At 52.4% G+C, this 21,900-nt stretch overlaps 5 protein-coding genes across 5 annotated transcripts; 2 read left to right on the forward strand and 3 right to left on the reverse strand.

Moving 5' to 3' along the window:
- Nucleotides 1-7: 7 nt before the first annotated feature.
- Nucleotides 8-3,556, reverse strand: SPBR_02227 (sodium/potassium-transporting ATPase subunit alpha; the record flags this gene model as incomplete). Its single annotated transcript, XM_040760530.1, has 4 exons — nt 8-2,157; nt 2,233-2,767; nt 2,892-3,283; nt 3,343-3,556. 4 exons carry the CDS (start codon nt 3,554-3,556, stop codon nt 8-10), a joined length of 3,291 nt encoding a protein of 1,096 aa, XP_040620141.1.
- Nucleotides 3,557-4,757: 1,201 nt separating this feature from the next.
- Nucleotides 4,758-6,942, reverse strand: SPBR_02448 (uncharacterized protein; the record flags this gene model as incomplete). The annotated part of the gene is made up of 5 exons (XM_040760751.1): nt 4,758-5,109; nt 5,172-5,572; nt 5,643-6,636; nt 6,711-6,781; nt 6,859-6,942. 5 exons carry the CDS (start codon nt 6,940-6,942, stop codon nt 4,758-4,760), a joined length of 1,902 nt encoding a protein of 633 aa, XP_040620142.1.
- An 806-nt stretch (nt 6,943-7,748) lies between these two features.
- SPBR_03289 (uncharacterized protein) lies at nt 7,749-8,292 on the forward strand (the record flags this gene model as incomplete). Its single annotated transcript, XM_040761592.1, has 2 exons — nt 7,749-8,097; nt 8,171-8,292. 2 exons carry the CDS (start codon nt 7,749-7,751, stop codon nt 8,290-8,292), a joined length of 471 nt encoding a protein of 156 aa, XP_040620143.1.
- Nucleotides 8,293-13,879: 5,587 nt separating this feature from the next.
- Nucleotides 13,880-14,683, reverse strand: SPBR_03170 (uncharacterized protein; the record flags this gene model as incomplete). The annotated part of the gene is made up of 1 exon (XM_040761473.1): nt 13,880-14,683. The coding sequence occupies one exon, from the start codon at nt 14,681-14,683 to the stop codon at nt 13,880-13,882; it is 804 nt and encodes a 267-aa protein (XP_040620144.1).
- A 2,777-nt stretch (nt 14,684-17,460) lies between these two features.
- On the forward strand, nt 17,461-18,003 carry SPBR_03290 (uncharacterized protein; the record flags this gene model as incomplete). The annotated part of the gene is made up of 3 exons (XM_040761593.1): nt 17,461-17,490; nt 17,551-17,747; nt 17,952-18,003. The coding sequence occupies 3 exons, from the start codon at nt 17,461-17,463 to the stop codon at nt 18,001-18,003; spliced, it is 279 nt and encodes a 92-aa protein (XP_040620145.1).
- Between the last annotated feature and the right edge of the window lie 3,897 nt (nt 18,004-21,900).

Genomic DNA, 21,900 nt, shown 5'->3' on the forward strand with positions numbered 1-21,900 from the left:
CTTGCCTCTACCAAGCAATCCGAGCGAGCGGACCCTTGGGAAACAGGCGAACCAGCAGCTTGCGCATCTCGTCGACGCACAAAATGCCGACGCCCAGCGGAATGGGAATCAACCAAAATTCGAGCGGAACGCTTGCCGTATTGAACAGAGACTGTATGCCGGGCACTTCCGTGACAAAGACGGCAATGCCGAGGCTCATCGCCATGCCCAGGCCGAGCCACGGATTGCGACGCGCCCGGGTAAAGGGATCCGCCTGCACGATGCTCATGCGCCGGTTGCGCACGGCCAGGATGTTGCCCCACTGCAGCATGACGAGGCAGACAAAGTAGACGCACTGGCCGGCGTTGTTGAAGTGGATCAGCTCGTCCACGGTGTAGCCGTGGAAGCCGGCCGTGTAGCCCTCGAAGAGGAAGAAGAGATCGCGGACGGGGATGCCTGCGTAGCGCCACATGTACAAGAAGAACATGGCGTGCGCGGCGCACGTCTCCATGGTGCCGGTGACCAGGTAGGCCTGGATGTAGATCTTGGCCGTGATCAGGTGGTCGCGCTTGTGGTTGCGCGGCGGCAGCGAGAGCAGGTCAAACTCTTCCTTTTCCATAATCAGCGACAGCGACAGGAACAGGTCCGTGAAGACGCAGACGACAATCATGAGGAACGCGCTGAGCGGCAGCGGCACGCCGAAAAAGACATTGACCAGCACGGGCCAGATCTCGGACCAGCTGCCGGCGGGGAGCAGATAGGAGATGACCTTTTGCAGGTTCTGGAACACGAGGCGCCCGAGGCGGACGGCGTCGACAATGGCGCTGAAGCGGTCCAGCAGCACCAGGTCGGCCGCCTCGATGGCCACGTCGCTGCCGCCGACAACGGCCACGCCGACGTCCGCCGCCCGCAGCGCCGGCGCGTCGTTGACGCCGTCGCCCGTCACGGCCACCACGTTGTCGCGCTGCCGCAGCTCGTTGACGATGCGCAGCTTCTGCTCGGGCGTCGTGCGCGCAAACACAATCTCGCCGTACTCGCACACCACGTCCCAGTCCGCCGCCGACAGCCGCACGATCCCGGCGCCGTCCAGGAGCAGGCTGTGCTGCGCGCCGTCGCGCAGCGCGCGCCGCAGCTCCTCCGGCCGCGTCGCGGAGGCCCACTGGACCGCATCGAGCGTGTCTGGCGCGCGGTCCCCCGTGAAGATGCCAATGGCCCGCGCGATGGCGGCCGCGGTCAGGCTGTAGTCGCCCGTGACCATGAAGAAGCGGGCGCCGGCACGGCGGCACTCGGCCACCGTGTGGGCGGTCTCGGGGCGCGGCGGGTCCGTGATGCCCAGGATGCCGACGAGCGTGAGGTCTGCCATCGCCGTCAGGGCCACCTCGTCGCTCAAGGCGTTGGTGCCGCGTGCATGGACCGGGTGCATGACCTTTTCGCACAGCACAATGACTCGCTCGGCATTGGACGACAGCTGGTCTTGGTAGGCCCGGACGGCCGCCCGGGCGGCGTCGTCGAGAGGCGCGACCGAATTCGACGTGCCCGACCAGTATTTTGTGCAGGCAGGGAGCAGGACGTCTGGCGCGCCTTTGACAAACACCTGCACGGGGCTGCCGCCCGCGCCCGCCTTCTCGTGATCGTGGTCGTGGCCGGCCATCGGATGCATGGTGAGCATCCACTTGTTGGTGGAGTTGAAGGCGATCTGGAAGAGCCTCGGCGACGCGGCGACAATGTCGTCGGCATTCTTGCCGGCCGCGGCCCAGCGGAGCACAGCCGCGTCGGTGGCGTTGCCCTGGACGGCCCGGTCGTCCACGGGCAGCGCGAGAGTCGTCGGATCAAAGGTGGCGTCGTTGCAGAGAAGCGCGGCCTGGCGCAGCCGCGCGAGACTCGGATTCTGCGCCGCCGGGTCCGCCTCGTCCTCCTCCTCCAGCATGCGCGTCAGATCCGCGGGGTGCAGAGGACGGTCGACGAATGCGGCCGAGCTGACGCGCATCTGATTCTGGGTCAACGTGCCCGTCTTGTCCGAGCAGATGACATTGACGCAGCCCAGGGTCTCGACAGTCGTCAGGCCTTTGGGCAAGATGTCGGCGGCTTTCATGCGCTTGGCGACGAGCATCAACGTCAATGCCACCGCGACCGGCATCCCTTCGGGAATGAAGGCGACAACGCAGCCCATGACGTCGTCTGTTGGGAAGGGTATGTCAGCGAAACGCAAAAACAACAAAAAACAACAAAAAACAACGGTCGATGAAAACGTACTCAGCATGGCCACGACGTTCATGTAGCCATAGTGGTCCTTCCGCAGCCAGCCGACCCACGTCAGCAGAATCAAAAGGGCGAGCACCACTGTGAGCACCACAATGATGCGGACAAAGCGCCAGATCTCTTGCTGGACGAGCGGCACGCGTTCTTTGGCGTTGGCTGTGGCCTTGGCAATGCGGCCCATGACGGAGCGCGAGCCCGTGAGAATCACGACGCCCACGCCGCCGCCGTTGACGACCATGGTGCCCATGAGCGCAATGTTGCGGCTCTCGAGAATGTTGCTGTCCGTGGCGTCCACCGTGCCTTCAATCTCCTCCGGCTCGCCCGTCAGCATGGAGCGGTCGAAGCGCAGGTCGCCCGAGTGGCTGACGACGCGCATGTCGGCCGGCACGCGGTTGCCCATCTTCAGATGGACGACGTCGCTGCTGACCAGGTCCGCGGTGGGCCGCTTGCTGAGTGCGCCGTCGCGCAGGACCAGCGTCTCCGAGGGCATGAGGCCGAGGATGGATTTCATGGTTCGCTGGGTGGACCACTGGAAGAGAAAACATTAAACCCTGCCCGGACATGTGGAACAGAGGGAAAAGGAGAATGCAATGGGAATCGGGAGAGAGACCTTCGTCCTGGAAACCGGAGAAACCAGCCTGCAGCAAGATGACAATGATGACCAAGATGGCCAGCGCGAGGTTGGTCGGCGAAGGCGGGTTGCTCAGGGGCTTCCAGCAGACGAAGAAGACGATGACGCCGATCCACAGGATGGAGCAGAAGCCGCCAAAGAGATACAGCAGGATCTTCTTGAGATAGTTCGTCTTGGGCCGCGGGAGCGTGTTCTTGCCATCGCGCGCGAGGCGCTGCGATGCGGCGTGCTCGGACAGGCCAGCGTCCTGGGCGACATTCAGCTGCTGGCAGAGCTGGTCCACGTCTACCTCGTGGAAGGACAGGTTGGCAAAGTAGTCCTGGTCGTCCTTCTTGGCAGCCGCCGCCTTGCTGTCGGCGCCACGGTCCTCCTCGACCCGGCGGCTCTCGGACACTTGGATGGAGAGCGTACGGTCTGGCAAAGAACATGTTAGTCAAGCCCAAGCGATGCTTCAGCGATACACAACAACGTACACTCAATGCGGATGCCGGCAACCGGAGATGCAGGCAGGCGGCTGCGCGAGCTGCCACTGTCACGGCTCCGGGAGCGTCTGCGCGACGCAGAACGCATGCGCGACGGAGTGCCGCCCTGGGGCTGACGACCGTCGTTTGCATTGGGATCAAAGGTGATGCGGCCGCGTACGCCATCTTTGGGCTCGGCAGCATCCAGGGGCGGTTCGTCGGCCATGTTTGAAACGGGGTTTTGCAGGGGCAATATAAAAGTGAAGGCAGGCAAGGCAGGGAAGGCAGGAAAGGCAGGGAAGGCAGTGAGAAAGCTGATGCTGTGCAGGCAAAAGGGACTTTAGGGAACTGGGGGTTGCTGTATGCTCTGTGGCGAGGAATATCTCCTGTTGGGAGGGGTTTCCTTGCGATTCTTATACTTGGTTCGACTGTTCCAACAGTCGGGATGCTTTTAGTTTGCGACTATCAAATATGCCTCTCGTACCCCATCCATCACACCATGCTCTGATTGCGCAGAGGAGCCCTCCTTTCATTTCGTTTGTTCCTTCACGAGGCCGGAAATAAGTCAGAGGCCCATTGCATGTCTCCTTGGCTGTTATGCCCTTGAACTCGACTAACATATCCCTCATAACCAAGCTTGTGTTGCCTGGTAATGCGCAACAATCGAAAGGAGGACGCAGAGGTAGCCATTACGAAATCTTTATTCAATCGAATCCCATGGCGAGATGAGCGCAAGCAAACGCTTGATGGGCCCCAGGATGCTGCCAAACAGTTGAGACGCCAGAACGCTCAAAAATATCTCAATTGCGTCCATTCTTGCCAATGCATTTCACCGCGCGCACGCAAGAGAGAGGAAACTCGGCAGCACATGCCCGTGACATAAATCGCCACCTGGTGAAACCTCCCAAGTATGATGGGCTGCTTATGCTTGCTAGTGTTAGGAGGAAGATAGCCCCAACGACAAAGGCCATGGCACGGGACAGCAAAGCAGGAAATGTCGACTAGACTGCTATGGCCTCAGAGAGAAAGGTGTGTTGTACTCTGTAGTATGCTGTCTGTACACTGATTGCCTCGCCCCCTAAAATAACTGGGCGAGGTTTTTGCCTATCTATAGTAGTGAGAGGCCCGTGATCTATCACATTTATTTAACAGTTGATACAGGAAAGTCGGCTCACTGTACGCCTGTGGCTGAAGAATGTGGCGCACTAGGTAAACGTTGATCCACCGTTATTAAGGCTGCAAAATTCATTTTTTATCGTGAAGAACACAATGTTGGCATTCGAGTGAAGGAGGACGAGAGTGGAAAACCACATCGAGCAATGCGAAAAGCCCTAGACCGACATCAAAGCGATACGTGTGATAAATAACCAGAGAGGGGATGGCCACACAACAATGGGCTATGACACGCCACCCACCGCCCACCCGTATCAAAACACGGGCGCAAGGAAGTCATGGAGCGGGTCCAGAAAGCCCTGCAGCTGAAAGGCCAGGTCGGCGGGCCATCCGGGGTCCGGGAAGGACGGCACCAGGACGGGGTCCAGCAGCAGGGCCACCAGCGGGCTGGTGTCGGGCGTGAGGTACGGGAAGAAGTGGCGCCAGTCGTGGCCCTCGCGCTCGAGGCCCGCGTGCTGCGCCAGCTCGGGCACGGGCACGGGCAGCGGGTCTGCAGGCAGGCCCATGTCGATGTTCGCGGGGCTGGGGCCGCCGGAGACGGACACGGAGCCGCTGCGCGCGGCGGCTGCATCGCCGGCCTGGAAGCGGTCGATGCGCTCGAGGCCGCTGGCAAACACGTGGGCCGAGTGCCACAGCTTGGCCATGGCGCCGAGGGCGACGCGCAGGACGCGGATGTGGGCGTCGGCGGCGCGGGCGAGGCGCCGCGGAGGTGCAGCAGCGTCACCGTCGTCAGGTAGGGCAGGTGCAGCTGGTAGACGTCGCGGTCGAAGCGCGGCGCCGCGCGCGTGGTGCCCTGCAGCGGCAGCTGCAGGTGGTCCGGCAGCGACGTCACCCACTGCTGCAGCTCCGCGGCCAGGTCCACGGGGAAGGGCGTGTCGGGCGTCCGGCGCGCCAGGTAGGTGCTGGCGCGCCCGATGATGGCGCACAGCCGCACCCACTGGATGAAGATCTCGGCGCGGTCCGTCGCCGGCTGCGGGAAGTCGGCCAGCGTCAGCGCGGCCACGTCGCAGTCGTCGACGTTGATCATGCAGGGCCGGCCCATGCAGATGCTCGTGAGCCGCTCGCGAGCCTGACTTTGTTAGTGGTGCACGTGGAGTGTTGTGTACTGTTTCATACAGTCTTCCGTCTTCCTTGCTTACAAAGAGTGTCCACCAGATGCGCCGCCGCAGCCCCGGCGTCTCCCCCGGCAGCGGCGGCTGGCCCGGCCGCGGCTCGCGATGCAGCCCCAGCTGCTGGGCCTGGCGGATGGCCACGCCGGTCCACCACCAGACCGTGTCGATGCTCATGACGTCGGGCGGGCCCGGCCCCCAGCAGTAGAAGAGCATCAGCGCCGAGATGGCCAGCAGCGCGTTCTTCTCGTGGTTGCTGTAGAAGAGCACCTTGGATCGCTCGTAGTACTCGGCGGCGCGCGCGTGCGGCAGCACCGGCGGGTCCACGTGCGAGCCCACGAGGGCCAGCGTGTTCTGCAGCAGCACCGACTCGCGCGCCGCCGCCGGCAGCTGGCCGTCGACGCGGTCGAGGATGGGGCACCACGTGTGCTGGAACTGGTAGAAGGTCTCCAGGTAGCTCTCCTGCAGCGCCGCCGGCGGCACCTCGTCCCGGCCGTCGCGCAGCCCCGCCGCCAGCAGCCCGCGCAGGTTGTTCTCGTCGCCGTAGCTCTGCTGGCGCTCGGCCATCACGGCCGCGCCGATGCCGTGGAAGATCTGCAGGAAGCCCGAGTCGCCGACGTAGCTGGGCGCCGTCGTCGTCGCCGTCGTGGACGCGTTGTGCAGCCCCGCAGGCGACGCCGTCGGCGGAACAGCCTGGCTGCGCAGTGCCGCATCTGCGTCTGGATCCGGCAATGGCCGCTGCGGTGGCTGCGGAAGCGATGGCTGGTAGTCGCTGCCCGCAAAGACATCGGCTGCATACGACAGCAGCGACATCTCATCGCCTCTGCCTGCCACGGCTGTGGCCACTTGCGGTCCTGTTCGCCCGAGCGTGCCCGGAGCGAGGTCGGCGCTCTGCTCCAAGCCGCTGCCGTCTTGGTCACTGTATCCGACGACATTGCTCTGCACTCCGGCTGCTCGTCTTGAAGAGCTCGCAAAACCAGAGTTCTGCGCGTTGGCGTTCTTGACGCGTTTCGACGACCGGATGCTGCCATTGCAGAGCCACCGTCAGCCATAAGCCATCTCACGACAAAGGGACATTAGTAGACCGGCAGGACGTACCGGCACTCGCCGCCGGCATCGACGCATTTCGTGCATGGCGCAGCCGGGTTGTTTTGCAGGTCACATTTGATCTAGCCGGCATTGTCAGTCGTCGTCGTCAGCCGCAGCCGCCGGACTCCAGACTTGCCTTCTTCTGATGGCACGGCACGCACACAATGTGCGGCCGCCTGTTGCTTCTGCCAGACGGTACCCGCGTATGCGCCGACGTGGTTGAACCCGGGGAAGCCAGCATCCTGTAATCCTGTAAAGTGGTGACTCCGTTGGGTGGAGATATTCTATAGGCAGTGCCGGTTGGGGGTCGGCGGTGTATGCACCGCTGGTAGTATGTTGGCCGAGTGGTGCTTTAAGAGAATTCAGAGAAGTGAAGAGAGCCAACTGACAACAGTCGGCTGACGACTGACGCTGACGACTGACGACTGACGATCGGAGAGTATTGCCAAACGAAGCCAGACAATTGTCGCCGGAGACCAACGGAGGACAGCCCACGTGACCATGTTGGAGAGTCTGAAATTACCTAAATCGGACAAGCGTCGCCAACACAGCCGGATCAGCCGACTGCCGATCAACATCGCCGGCCGGCACAGTAACAAACGACAAAGCAAAACAGCACGTCCAGGGATGTGCTTTGAGTCTACCGCAGTCGGCCTTGAGCATCCTTGGCGACCTGTCGATGCCATACTGGGCAACGGCAGTGCGGATAAAGTCTCTGCCAAGGCCGTGCGCCGATGCACTGCCAACGACTCTCCAGTCTCCCAGTTTGCAGGACTGACGACGGCGGCGGCAGCGAGCAGCGGACACTGCAGACTACAAAAGTAGAGTATATGCTTTGAGATGTGGGGCCTCTTGACACGCAAGTTATCCGGCTCTCCTTCTCTGGTGCTGTTAGCTTGTTTACATTCTATACTTTATATTCTTTATTTACGGGATCGCTTCGCACACGGGCGATTCCATCCACTTCACCGTCCACATCCCATAGCCTCTTTGCCACTCTTAGCCCATACCGCTGTACATCTTCATCCACCTGCTCTTCTCTTGACAATGGTGCCTGGTATAACGACGGGGTCCGCGGTGGTCGAACCCCTTGCCGACGCCAAAGCGCTCGCCACGACGACGACTGCCGACCCAACTGCCAACCCGACTCCCAAGGTCATCAACGGCCACTACCAGGCACCACAGCACGGTCCCGTCTACGAGGTCTCGCCGACGCCGCTGGGCACCATCAAAAAGATGCGCATCATCACCATCGGGGCCGGCGCCAGCGGCATCAACATGGCGTACCAGACGAAAAAGCACCTGAAGAACGTCAGCCTGGTCGTGTACGAGAAGAACGCCGACGTGGGCGGCACCTGGACCGAGAACCGCTATCCGGGGTGCAAGTGTGACATCCGTACGTCGTGTTATACAACACGAAAAACCTCATTGCCTCCCCTACAAATCATGACCCTTCGTTGGGGGCCAAGCACAGGCGTTGTACAGCCTGGCACAGGCGCTAAACATGTCTACACAGGCGTGCACAGGTGTGCACCGTCTACGCTGCCCTGTCTCTTCTGCCTACGCCACAACACCATATGCACGGTTATAAACATATAACTCTAAACATATAGCCTCATCTATTAACGAGGGTCCCAAAACGTGGAAACGCTCCTCAAAGGAGGAGGCCGCAAATAAGTCTTAACAGGTGTTGTAAAGTCTTTACAAGGTAACATGGTTCCATATGCTTCTTACTGCCTATACTACTATGGACGTCTATAAATACGGTACCTTCCCGCACTGGAGGCTTGCTGGTGGAGTTCCTCCTCCTGATTGTGACTGTCTGGTGTCATTTTATTCTTTTGAAGCCTTATACTAACTGAAAGTCGTCTTACGTATCGGCCGAACTATGAGTTCTCGTAATTCAACCCGGGGTCGAAGAGTAACTTATCTAGACGATGTCATCTCCTTTACTTTGGAAAACGGGCTCCTTGATCGGTCGATAATCGACTCTAACCCCGTGCGGAGGCAGTTAAAACTAAAGACCGAAGAGTTTTACGACCGAGACCTTTAAATATAAAACGCGTGAGTTAGTATCTTACCCCGGACGGCCTTTAAGAATAGTAAGTGTTTAAGTTACGAACATGGCCCCCACGGGCCTCACCAACGGGCCAGGGACAACACGACAGACCCCTCAACGGGACGGACGAACGATAATACGACCGATGCCAGAAACGGGCGGTGCAGATGTGGCTGAAAAACACCAAGCTTTCAAAACATAGGATAAAGGAACGAACCAATCAGATCACACGGACTGTAGATCATGCGACGAATGAACCTACGGTATGATCCAAGTATAAACCATACGGATGAGGATTATATAAAGAATGAACCAACGGAATGATCCACGAATGATCATAACTAGATATATAAGACTGAGGCTTCCTCACAGTAACTAGATAGAAGACTCAGTCGCTACCGATTGTCTGAAATACAAACCTACATGAACCTGTATTCCTGTGCCCTTAGAACATACAATCCCCATACCTATTATCACGTGTTGAGTATTGTTCAACCGTTACACCTTCTCATCGTTCTTATTCGAACAAGCCCTCCCCTAGCCTGATCACCTAGCAGAGACTCTATCCCCTGGGAAGTGCCTTTGTAGCATTAACGCTCGTACTACGACGAGAAGAACGGTCAACCACCGTTAACCGTAATCACCTAGGTCGGTCTACGTTAAACACATTCTAAGTAAGACAAGGGTCTTTATATCTTACTTAACGAGCTCGGTTTAATTACGAGCCCAGTTAGAACCACGCCGTTTAGTACCGAAACGCTAGGCACTAACAGCCTCGTCCTCAAAGACCATCGTCAAGAACAAAAGAAGCCGTGCGGCATGTTTGGGTGGGACGTCATTGCGCGTTCGGAGCATATTCACAACGGGCTCCATCTGGCACAACGCGTGAAAGTAAAAAACGTCATCATCTGATCGTTGAATGATGGACGCGACTGTGATCTGATCCATGGTGGCCCAGAGACCGTAATGGATATGTCAACAAAAAGAAAAAAGGGAAATGTAAGGAATGAGACGCTTGACGAGACCTTGACGGGATGAGGAATAGTAGCGAAAGGGCGCATTTTATCGTCAGGTTGAACGAAACGACCAAACATATTTAAGCGCCTACTATCTTTCTCTGTAATGCAACCACCCTCAGGACTTCACATTTCATTTCATTTCAACTGATCGCGTTCCAAGTCCCCACCCATGCGTGGGAGATCATATTTTGCACCTAATCCAAGGGCGGGTGCAGCTTTAACAGGGGTGCTCACTCGTTCGTCCGGGACAAAGTTCAGTAGGAATACGGGACGCTGGCCCGAATCGGATGCTTTACGGGATGGTCAGCTGAACGTCGCATAATTCAGTATCACAAAACTAACCCCCACGTATTGCCCGTCTTTTAGTCAGAGGACACAAGTCTCCACCTAAGGACTTCCATTTCACTTGGCGCTCCGTGCCGTCACTAGTCTCCTGCCACCCGCATGTTGGGCCTGTCAAAACGCCCGTTGGCCCGCAAAAAGCGATGTATTTCCCTGTTTGGGTGTTTGTTTACCACCCTTGCATGGGAGGTGGTACTTTGCAGTCCACGACCTGTTGTTGCAGACGTAGCCGGACATATTCGCCACCTCGGTTTTATTTTTTCGAGAAGCGGCAGGTGGCTTGTGAATATGTGGGCGTGGATGCTTCCTCCCTCGCCTTGATAACACTGCTCGAACTTGTCGCATATCCTTCTCTCCTTTTCCTTTTCCTTAAAAAAATTTAGGTACTCTTATCTGTGACGTGTTGACCGCGTTTTGGTTCCAACATAGTATGTATTCAAAGTTCTGAGATGTACTGTGCACTTTAATGTTTCTGTGCGCCAGGCCGTCCAAAAAAAGGCAAGAACAAAGAGACGACGGTGCGAGTGAGGCTTAGAAGAGCGAGGAGGGGAAGGTTAAGATAAGTGAGGGCAAGGCAAAGACAAAATAAATTCAAAACATTTGACTGCCCGACCATGATGAAATGAGAGAGCAGTAAAACAGCTTGAAAGCAGAAAAACACACAGTCGTAAACGAAAGAGGGAGGCGACAAGAAGGCATACAGGCTCCCAACGATAGATGGGACTGCCACCAGGTTGTTTTTGTTGCTTCAGTGTGCCTGGGCAGTAACGCATATATTAGAGCTCTCCCTGTGTGTATATACCTGTGAAGGAGCATAGACAATGCATTATCCACCACAAAAAGAAAGGGACGTAAAAGTTTAATTTTGACACGGAAATAATGTCAACGCACGGTAAACGACAGAGCAGTCCTATGTTTGGTTGCATAGAGGGTGGCTGGCAGTTTAAACGACTGCATCCGCAAACACAGGCTCGGCGACACTTGAACGAATGCTATCAAATCTTGGCGTGACTGTGTAGCAGATCTCACGCCGATTTTGAAAAGCTCGTAGGGCAGGTGAACATAAAAGACGTGGAGAGTGATCACCATGATTCGCCAGCCTGCTTCTTCCTAACTACCCGGTGTGGGCAGGGTGTAAGACCGATGAGCACTCCAATTTTATTTTGTGAAAGTCCTACTATCACCATTCCATAACGCTATCAACACACCTTAACTCATTTGTTCTTCTTTGCCTCCCACCACTGGAAACATGTCAGATACTATTTCTTCATCTATACAGGCGGTGACTTGTTTTAGCCGCGTTAGAAACCGAAACATATGTACAAGGGCCCCAGAAGCATTAAGAACCTGGATAACAGGCCATCTTCGACCGCTCTCGTCTAAACGTCCTTCTTTACCATAAGACTCTGGGTGATGTTAACAAATACCTCCGCCACGTTTATATTTCTCATTACAGATGTTTCGATAAACTTGCAATTTAGTTCCCTGGCGGCTAAGATCGTATTTGTTTCCAACAAGTATCAAAGGGACCAGGTCGTGTGAGTCTACTGATTACGATGGTGGTGTAAATTTCGACTTATGTTAGATCCGGTCGACAATTCTTCTAATACTTAAAAACGACGACCACGAGTTGGTGTTATAGACGATAATAAAGCCATCGTATCGCTCGATATCCAGGTATAAATTCTCTTAACCACTTAAATCCAAAATGTTAAGAACACATAACTCGTCGTTAACGAGCGTTTCCGCCCGGAAGGATTTTATGATTGACGGGTCGTACTACACGAACAGGTTATTTTTAAATTTTATTAATATAACACACGTTGTTTTACTAGGAACGCTAGGAACATACCTACTTAATAAAATGATTGTAACACGACCGACATACTAAAGACGTCTTTCCAACGCCAGAGTCGCCTAACAACGCCAGTCTGTACCGGCCCACTATGTTTCGTCTTTGTTGGGCGTCGGTAGTGGGGAGGGAGAGAGGAGATGGTTAGGGATAGTTGTTGTACTATAGTAGAGAGATGACACGGAAGAGATTAGGTACTTAAATATAAGAGTCTTTTAAACATATCTTCCACCAAGTATTTTTAAGTGATATTGTATCCTCCGTCATCTAAGTTAGAGTTATCCATCGTGTCGAAAACTAAAGTACAGTTAAATTAGTGTTAGGTCATTTAATAGTAAAGCCGGACAATACAATCACTTTATAAAGAGGGTAAGGGTAGGATCCCACCTTTAGGAGTTCGAATTCCTGATATAAACAATGTTGTCTGGATGTACAAGTGGAATTATACCGTAGATCACCAAGCTTTTCATCTCGTTGATTTACCGATACATGAGCTGCGTACTCGTCTCCAACCCTTGGACACTACCATCAACCCCTGTGAGACTAATCTGTAGATATTTCAGCTGTGGAAACAATCATCACGACGAACTTGGAAGAGCGATGCGACATGGGTAGTTTCGGGCAAGAGTGTGCCGGTTGAGTGTGGCATTCCCATTCTCCGGACAGAAAAAGTAAAACATTCGTCAAGGAGGTGAAGGGATGCCCGTTAACCAGGTATGCCAATGTACATCTGGATAAATGGGAGTGTTTAGGAGTTTTTTGTTTTTTTTCTTCTTTTCTTTGCCTGTTGTATTACTAAAAGAGATAAAAAAGAGTGTGCAAAGCGTCGTCCTGTCAAGCGACGTCCCATCAGGCGTCTCAACCGGGCTAGCGTCCACGTGAACACACAGGGGCTAGGAGGAGAGAGGACTGTTGGTTTCTTTATTACTCTTTTGGTTTGCCCTAGATTTACAGCCCTGTTAGGTTTTGACCCAGTGGGGCTTTCGTAGCTAAAGAGGGTGGGGGAAAGGAGAAACAATTGCTCAGAGCCAGCTCTTTCATCCTCTGACAAAAGAGGGAAGATGGGCCTCGCTTGTTGGTACCGGGAAGATTTGGGCGAAACACCTACGAGCGCTATTCCAGCTCTTCCCTCTCAAGTACCCCTTTTCCTTTATTCTCCTCCCCCAGGATTCCCTCCCTGAGGATGTCGCGTCTCTCTTTTCCCTTTAATCAGCAGGCCAAGCCCCAATGTGAGCGACCTCTCCCCCATCCTTGTTTTTTTTTCTCATCTATTTCCTCCTGTTCTTGGACTCTATTTCTTCCCCTTTCAACCTCTCATCTTTTCAACCCGTCTCGCCTTCTCCCTAAATCTTCGCATACTTTGTGTTCCTTCGCATACTGCCCGATAAGAATAGTTTGGTAGATCTCATTTTTCCTCCATTGCACTCCCCCGATCAAACGGCACTCTTATCTTTACTCTTTTCGCCTCTTCCCACCAACATTTAAGGACTCCTCCACGCATCGTAGTGGGCGGTTGACTCGATGTTGCATGCGGCAGAAAATAAGACCTAGGCACGGACCCGGCCACCTTCCCAGACCTAGAAGAGGAAACAAAAGGAGGAGGGGGCATTTGGCAACTTTCAACGTAGAGACATTATGACCGATACCGTAAAATAAATTGTCGCCCACTATCCTGCGTCCCAAGCCTCGTCGACACCCTTCGAGCTTTCCCAAGGACGAGGGATTTCAACAAATCGCTCTTCGGCGCACGTTTGACGGGCGACTTCACTCTGTATATAGTCTGATCTCTACCTGGATCCTACATTGTGACGCCACAAGCTACGTCCTGGTCTTTCGCCCCTGTCATACAAACACCCCCCATGAAACAAACTATAGTTGCCGCTAACCTTTGCCCCATGCTATATCCCTAGCCTCCACCTGTCTCTCGTACAGGTTGATTCCGTGGCCGGCCTGCCGTCTCGAAAAACGTCGACATCCCGTACTGAGCGCGTTCCTCGTCGGGGATGCGCCTGCCGTTGTCGTACAAGGGCGGGTTATCCTGGTCCGAGTAGAGCGGCCGCGCTCCCTTATCCATGCGTCGGGTATCAATATACGTGTTCGATACCTTCGAGTCGAGGTCTTGTCTCCGCTGGACGTAGTACGTGTTATATTTCCGGAAAACGAGTTGGATGGGCTCCTCGAGGCTCTGGTCGACTCGGCTACGCATGGCAGCGTCGCAGTCTTCGAGGAACAAGTCAAAGCAAAGAAGTACATTTTTCTGCCAGATGTTAACCAGGTTCATCTTTACGTCGAAGCCGGTTATATGTTTCTTTTTATTTATAACGTCTTTTGACTCTTTTGTAGGTTGTTGTGGTTGTTCGAGTTCGACGGATTCTTTACCGTGTTCTTCGTCACCGTGTTGTCCGTTCCGTTTTTCGTTAAACTCTTCGTTAAACTCTTCGTAAAACTCTTCGTTAAGTTTTTTAAACTCCTCGTCGCCTTCTCCGTGTTGCTGTTGTTGTTGTACCTCCTCTCCCTGGTCGATCGTATTGATCCCAGCCATCAGCGCCTGGCCAAACTTCTCCGCGTGACCTTGAGCCCACGCGATAACGACGGCCGACCGGCGTGACTCAGTCCGAAGCGTGGTCCTGTACAAACATCGGATAGTCCGGTTCTCCGACAACGTGACTCGGGTCTGGGTAGCGATATTAATCTTTGAGTGTTCGGGCATCGTCGGGAATGATAGAGAGAAGAAACATAATCTAGGGAGAAAAAAAAAAAGAAAAGGGTAGGTATAAAAAGAGAAATAAAAATAAAATAAAATAAAAAAAATGGAAAGATTAAATGAAAAGTGCGGGGTATATATATCACGTGATATAAAAAACCCCGCCTTTTAAAACAATAAAAGGAAATAAAAGGTTATAAAAGGACTCTTGTTTATAACCGTTTTTCTCCGTAATATAAAGAATATTTAACTTTAAATAATACTCTTACTTTTTACTATATAATAGTTATTATTTAAATCCCTATCTCCCTTTCTCTTCTTATTTCCCTCGAACTTCTATATTCAAAACATGTGTACGTACACGGTTTTTAGATGCCCGGGGTGTAACGACTTAATAAATGTGGCACTGGCTCGTTGTACTAAACGGCCAGGCAACACAGAGTCGCATCCTCAAACCGACGATAATACTGCAAACGGGACTGCCGCCAACCGCTGCCCAGCGTGCGAGGGCAATGACTCCGGGTATTCTAGCGGGGACCCTTCTGTGGCTGGGAGCAGCGATTCTGGCTATGGCACCGGGAACTGAGGGTAGCCGCGGGTGATCAAACAGGCATGTAAGTTTATATTTGTTTTATTTTTCATCTTCAGCGTCCAGTTTTCCTTCGGCTTACCCAGCTTTACAAAGAAACTTTCCCAATAGGCAAGAGTCTCTACTAGGTGATTAGACTAAGGGAGGGTCTTGTTCGGTAAAACAATGAGAAAGTGTAACAGCTGAACGATATCAACACGTATAAGGGGTGTTGGATTGTATGCAACGGGGGCACAAGAATACTAGTTCATGTATGTTTATATTTCAAACAATCGGTAGCGACTAAGTCTTCTATCTAGGTACTGGGAGGAAGCCTCAGTCTTTTATATTTAGCTAACTTTATTCGTATCCCTACGCGTGTCAGTTTGAGTCTTTCTTTATTTTTTCACGACCAACCATAGTGGAAGGCACGACGCTTGGTAGGAGCTGTTAGCGGACATCAACGTTACGTGCCGGTTGATGTGCATGCAGCATCAAAACAAGAATACGAGAGACGGCTCCGGAATTCCGGCGCTTCGGCTCAGTTTCGTGCCCAAAAGAAGACGAAGAAAGAAGAGACAAATCGAAAGATACTAATGCTGGAGTCACGAGTCAAGGAACTGGAGGCACACTGCAAGTTGTACGAAACTTTCCACGCCGAGCATCCCCGAGTATGCGGAATCCCACCTTGCCTTACGCCATGACCTACGCGAGCACGGAGTGCGGCGCCGCGTCCGGCAGACAATCCGTTACAGTGTCGCGAAGCACGCCCGGGTTCATCGGCGCCAGCCATAATGTTAGCATATACCTTTTTTCTTTTTTTCTTTTTTCTTTTTTTTTTTTTCTTTAATTGTCGTTTTTCCCTCTATTTCCAATCCATCGACTCTCTTCTCTTTGCGTTTTTGTTTTTGCTTTTCCCTTGAGGATAGAAGTTGCTGTACGAGATATACTCTGTAAATAACAATAGTATGTTGGTCAGATTTTAATTAAATACCCTCACAGAGATCCTCTTCCGTAGGAATAATCTGCTGCTCAATGGGCCGACCAGACTTTATATATGCCTCTCTTGTCTTCAAACCTGTTCTAGATACTGGAAGCACTGCTTATTCAATGACAATCACCATCTTCCTCGTCTAGCACAACATGCAGCTTCTAGATCGTTACCACCACGAAATCGCCGTCCCTTGCGGGCGGTATCTTGTCGACAAAACTAGAAGATCGTCTGTTCTTGATCCAAACGGACGGTGGTACAGTACGAATACGGCCATCGACACAATGTGCTTTATCCGGTATATTTGTGACTTTCAATGGCAGCCTTCTTCGTCGCGTGTGGTATACAGGCATAAGAAAAAAATTAAAAAAGTGGAAGAGATTTCTCGTAAAAGAAGGAATCAGTTTCGCGGCTCAAGAAACAACTGCAAATTCCAACAATAGTCTCTCCTAGAAAATTAGGCTGGTTTTCGTAAACGTGAAAAATATGGTCGCGTTGCAGAGAAGAGAAGATGGGCGGCGCTCTCCAACAGCTGAGAAGAAAGCTCGAGGCAAAAGTCTAACTACTAAGGCTAGCTCCGGAGTCCTCTTTCTTGTCTTCCTCCTTTCTTCCTCCTTTCTTCCTCCTTTCTTCCTCCTTTTTCCTCCTTTTCCCTCTTTTCCCTCTTTTCTTCCTCCTTTTTCCTCTTTTCTTCCTCCTTTCTTCATCCTTTCTTCATCCTTTCTTCATCCTTTCTTCATCCTTTCTTCATCCTTTCTTCATCCTTTCTTCCCATCTCATAACATTCTAAAAGGCAAATAGCCTTAGTGCGGAGGATCTCTCAACACTAAGAGAACTTGGTCTTTCACTCAACCCAACGACCTTTGAGCTCACATGTCTCAACCCTCGTCCTCGTTGCCGACCTCTCGAATTAGACGCTCGCCGCATAGAGGTACACCTACGGAACAAACACCGAATACAGGGCAGATCGAAACAGCTCAAATATCTTCACTCGATCTAGCCTGGCCCACACAATATACCTACCCACCCGCGCAAACGCAGAAAGATCAACCAAGGCAGCCACGATACACTACACGCACGCCAGCCAGTCAATATCGGCTTTGAGGAGATACACGCCGTGTATTGCGGTGAACAGTTGTCGAAAGACGTGGTCGGTGCCTGTCTTCAGCAACTCGAGCAAGAGCACTTCTTCTTTGCTACGTTCTCTGTTGGAGACCCGATACAATGGAGTGTCCCCGACACAGCAAGCCTCAAGTACATTGTTGTCTGGTATGCGAGGACCGCCACTGGTATACCGTCATTGTCTCTTGCCAGTCTAAATGGACTATTGTCTTCGACCCGCTTGCTCGCAACCACTACAATGTCGTTTCTATGCTCGTGGAGCACCTGGCATCGTTGCGCCTCGTGGATAACACACACGTCTGGACTACCCCGTTGAAGATCGAGGACAGCGGTGTCTTTGTGCTGAACTTTGCCAAGTCGATTGTGGAGGAGCTGGGAAGCAGTGACAGGTGTTTACGAGCCGACTGTCCCATTTTCTGGGACACCGACCCCGTAACAGCACGAAATAAGGTTTTGCAGACCATATCACCTGCTTATTATGCTTTATGTACGTGTTACCTATGCGTTAAACGATGATTAAACCGCTAACAACGAGGCAGGTACGGCAAAGGTAGCCTTTGAAGAAAGCTTTTCTCCAACCCAGCTTGCTGAAGCGGTTCAAGCGTGGAGAGGAGCGCCGGCTACTTTCGTCTCTACGAACCATAAACATCTTATCGACGAGTACCAAAAACGACAGGAGTCGACTATCAACCGCGTTCGCGATTGGATCCTGGAGCAATCGACAAAGCCTCTTCGTGCGCGGCTCCAAGAAGACCTGGAGATCTACAGGGATATTGTGAATAGTACAGTGGCCGGCAGAGCTGTGTCTGCAGAACGGTATCTCGCCACACGGGAGGGCGATTTTGTCATTTGTTCCCATGCAGAGGCAATTGCAATCTTTACCACAGGGCTCCGCGTACCCATTGTCATCCCGAAGGCTTTGTCCGGAGAAGACCAAGTCCGGGACGTCCCAAAAGTAAAAGAGTCTTTACAGGATTTTCTCGAAGAGTTAAGGACATTCGATACACTAGACGCCCATTATCTCGACAGTGATGACACCAGCCGCCAGCCTGTGTCAAAAAATGCCTCTGATGTTATAGACGACTTCAAGTCAGGTCGCAGGGGGCCTGTCAACCTTATCAACTTACAAGGACGAATCCAAAGCCCACCGAGTGTCTACAGGGCAGACGGTTTAGTATCCTCGAGACAATCTACGAAACCCACAAGGCTGGCAAACGCAGAAAAACACTTGACTACGACCTCAACGCTTCCGCACGGTTCACGATTTGCGGCTCTGCAGGGACTGTGTCAACGGAACACATTGATGAAGGCGGTGTTACTGCATCGGTTCTCAACAAAGAAGGAGTGAAATTATGGACTTTGTGGCCAAACCTGAGCCTCGAAGAGGTCCGAAGATGGGCGGAGTCGGATTCAGACCCAGAGAGCCCGCCTGACGGGATTCTCCTCGAAGAGGGCGATCTTCTTATACAGCCGGCCGGAACAATTCATGCCCCCTTCTCGGTGACAGACTGCTGGATGGAGGGTACAATGCACTGGGACACACTCGATATAACACAGTCGATGCGTTTCACGGAGTTAGAGCTACAACACAGCCATGTTACAAACGAGGAGCCGGCCAAAGAGTTGCGAGGGAAAATCAACATGATCGAGAAGTTGAGGGGGGAGAGAAAAGGTCCGTGGCAGTGGCAAGAAACAGAAATTGACAGAGTTCTTTGACTTGGCAAAGAAGATTCGACATGGTTTGCGAATGAGGAGACGTTGAGAGATAAAAAAAAATATAGCCACGCAAAGTTATTCTTCAGAACGACTAGGGCCTAGGCCTCTTCGTCTTTCGCTTTTATATTTTTATTTCCTCACGCGATTGATACAACGGCGAAGTGGAGATGGATCGAAGAAAATCAGACAGTGTTCTCAGAGCCCAGGAAAGGGAGAGCGTGGGCTAAACGCCCGTCACTAGAGGAGAAGCAATTATGAAAGCAATTAGTACACAAATCATTCCACTGCTCAGGCTGACAGGCAAGTTATAAAAGAGTAAATTGATAAGAAGCCCGTATATGCATGTATAAGAAAGAAGAAAAAAGTGGAAGGGATATTCCGTAAAATAAGGAACCACCTTCACGGCTCAAGAAACTAATACAAATTTCAAGAATAGCCTCTCTTATAAAACGAATCCAGTTTTCATAAACGTAAAAAAATGGTCGTGTTCCGGAGTAAAGAAGATTTAGTCTTTTACTCTTTCTCGTTAATTCCACGGCAGCAGTGGCATCCACCCACTTCGACTTCATTCCCCCCCGTGAGACCCTCAGCTACTATCATGTCTCATTGTCAAAAATACCGCGTCTTCTCGTCTTTACCTTATTTTTTTAATTCGTCTTTAGTAAGACTCCTACAACCCGCCGGCCAAACTCCAGCTACAGATGGACAAAGCGCCGACGGATGGACCAGCCGTGGCAGTAGCGTGGTCTTATGGATGCTTGCTTTGGAGAAATGATTCTTGGAACCGCGATTTGCGATCCTTGTCAAGATCCTCTTGTGGGGCGTGTCGCGCCTGTCGATCGACCACCTGACGAGGCAGAGTATCGAGGCAGCATAATAAGACCTCTGTTTTCGCCATTTTCTTTTCTCTCTCTCCTGCACCTGCCCCTTTTCTACACTCGCACACTTCGACATTTATCTTCTTTGTTTTCTTACACCATGTCACCAGACGAAGCATGGAGTATCGTCGCGGCTCTGCTCGCCACTTCTTGTTATGTGGTTTATTTTGTTTACCACTACACCCGCGGCTCACACAATGGACGAGAATTCTTTATTCTCTTCCCACTCTATATCTCCACCACGGTCGCCTTGACTGTTGCTCATTTTTGTACCGAGAACACCGTCGCCTCTTCTCTCCTCGTTGCCTTGAAGATCGACACCGTTGCATGTATTAGCTTTATTCTAGTTAGGTCTCTCCCGCGCTCTATACCTGTCGACCTACTCTAACCATCTTCTTAGCTACGGTTTCTATGTCCCCTCCTGGAGATATTCAGTACACATCCTCTTATCGTTATACGTGTCATTCGACCTACACCTACCTTGATTGTCCACACACTGTTCACTACCATCTGCGTCCTAATTGGAATTGTCGTCGACGCGTTCCGTCCATTTTCCTACGCCTCTTTTTCCATCGTGCCACTCCTGATGGCCACTACCTTTTTTGTTCACTCGGTATATACAACGCGAAAGCGAAAGAAAACCCGCATCCTGGTTATGGCAGGTATTAGCCTTTTTGCGATAGTTGCCGACATCACTTGTATTGGACTGACTGCACGGATTTCTATTGATCTACATATTCTGTCTTGTTTTTTGTGCGCCTTTGTATGGTTTTGCTGGCCAGTGGGCTGCCTCATTACGAAATTTCGCCCGGGCACGGGCTCGGACAGGAGTTTGGACGACTGGATTGAAGTGTGGAGGAAACGATATCATGCCTATATATTACTTTCAGGGAGCTTTTCTATTTTCTTCTATTTTCTTCTATTTTTTTCTATTTTTTTCTATTTTTTTCTATTTTTTAAATTTGTTTTTGACGGCGTCGACGTGGATGCTACATACGAGCTGATCCCGGCCGGTTGGACTCCCAAAAGGAGGTTAAAAATGCAGGAGCCACAACTCCTTTTTCCTACTCAATTTTTCCATCTACCCTCAAAAATATTTATTTACTTATCTTCTTTCCTCTTCATTTTACATCTCTTTCCTTCTGCCCTTCTTTTTAACATCACGTTGACGAAATATTTACAACCAAGTACCTCTTCTCCTTCTCTATTATGGCCACCGCGTAAGCTCGGAAAAGAGCGATCACAGAAAAAGTAAGACATATTTACAGTCTATGGACGCGCCCTCCGCATCCTGGGCGGTTTTCCTTCTTTGTTACTGTCTCACGGGCAAGCAATGCCAATACGATCTATGTTTCTCGACCCCCACAAGCAGGCTCCTCTCCGAGGACTCGATCAATGAATTCCCGATTGGAGCTGTGCCCTCTCTTACCGCCGGGGTCTCCCACTACGTTTTACACACGTGGGGAATCCGCAGCGCCGCTTGTCAACTCGCCGTCTCAAATACCATCTGGCATGCCGCACCCTCGGCAAACATATCTTGCATGGTTGCACCAAGCGGGCCGCCAGGCTCAACTGCGTCTTCCCCCTTCCTGCCAGACCAGGAAAATGACTGGTGCTGGTAGCTTCTCGTCTTTCGGGACGGACACAGAGGAGTTTCGAAGAAGTGAGCCGGAAAAGACGCATTTCCCAATGCAGCAATATTCGAAAAGGGGATCATCAGCCATGCACCATCAGCCGTGTAAGATTCAGGCTCTGGAAACGCCGCCAGTTGTATTAGAGGAAGACTGGCCCATATTCGGCACGGCCTTGTTTATATGGTCGACAGAGAAGCCTTGCTGGTCGCCCTGAGCAAACAGCGAATAGCCCGCACCGCCGCCCTCGTCGTCCGGATCTCTGTAATCTAAGAAGGAGTCTTTAGGCGAAATGGCCTGCGGTCGTGTGGCATACC

Source organism: Sporothrix brasiliensis, assembly GCF_000820605.1.
Source record: "Sporothrix brasiliensis 5110 chromosome Unknown Cont17, whole genome shotgun sequence".
Classification (NCBI taxonomy): Eukaryota; Fungi; Ascomycota; class Sordariomycetes; order Ophiostomatales; family Ophiostomataceae; genus Sporothrix; species Sporothrix brasiliensis.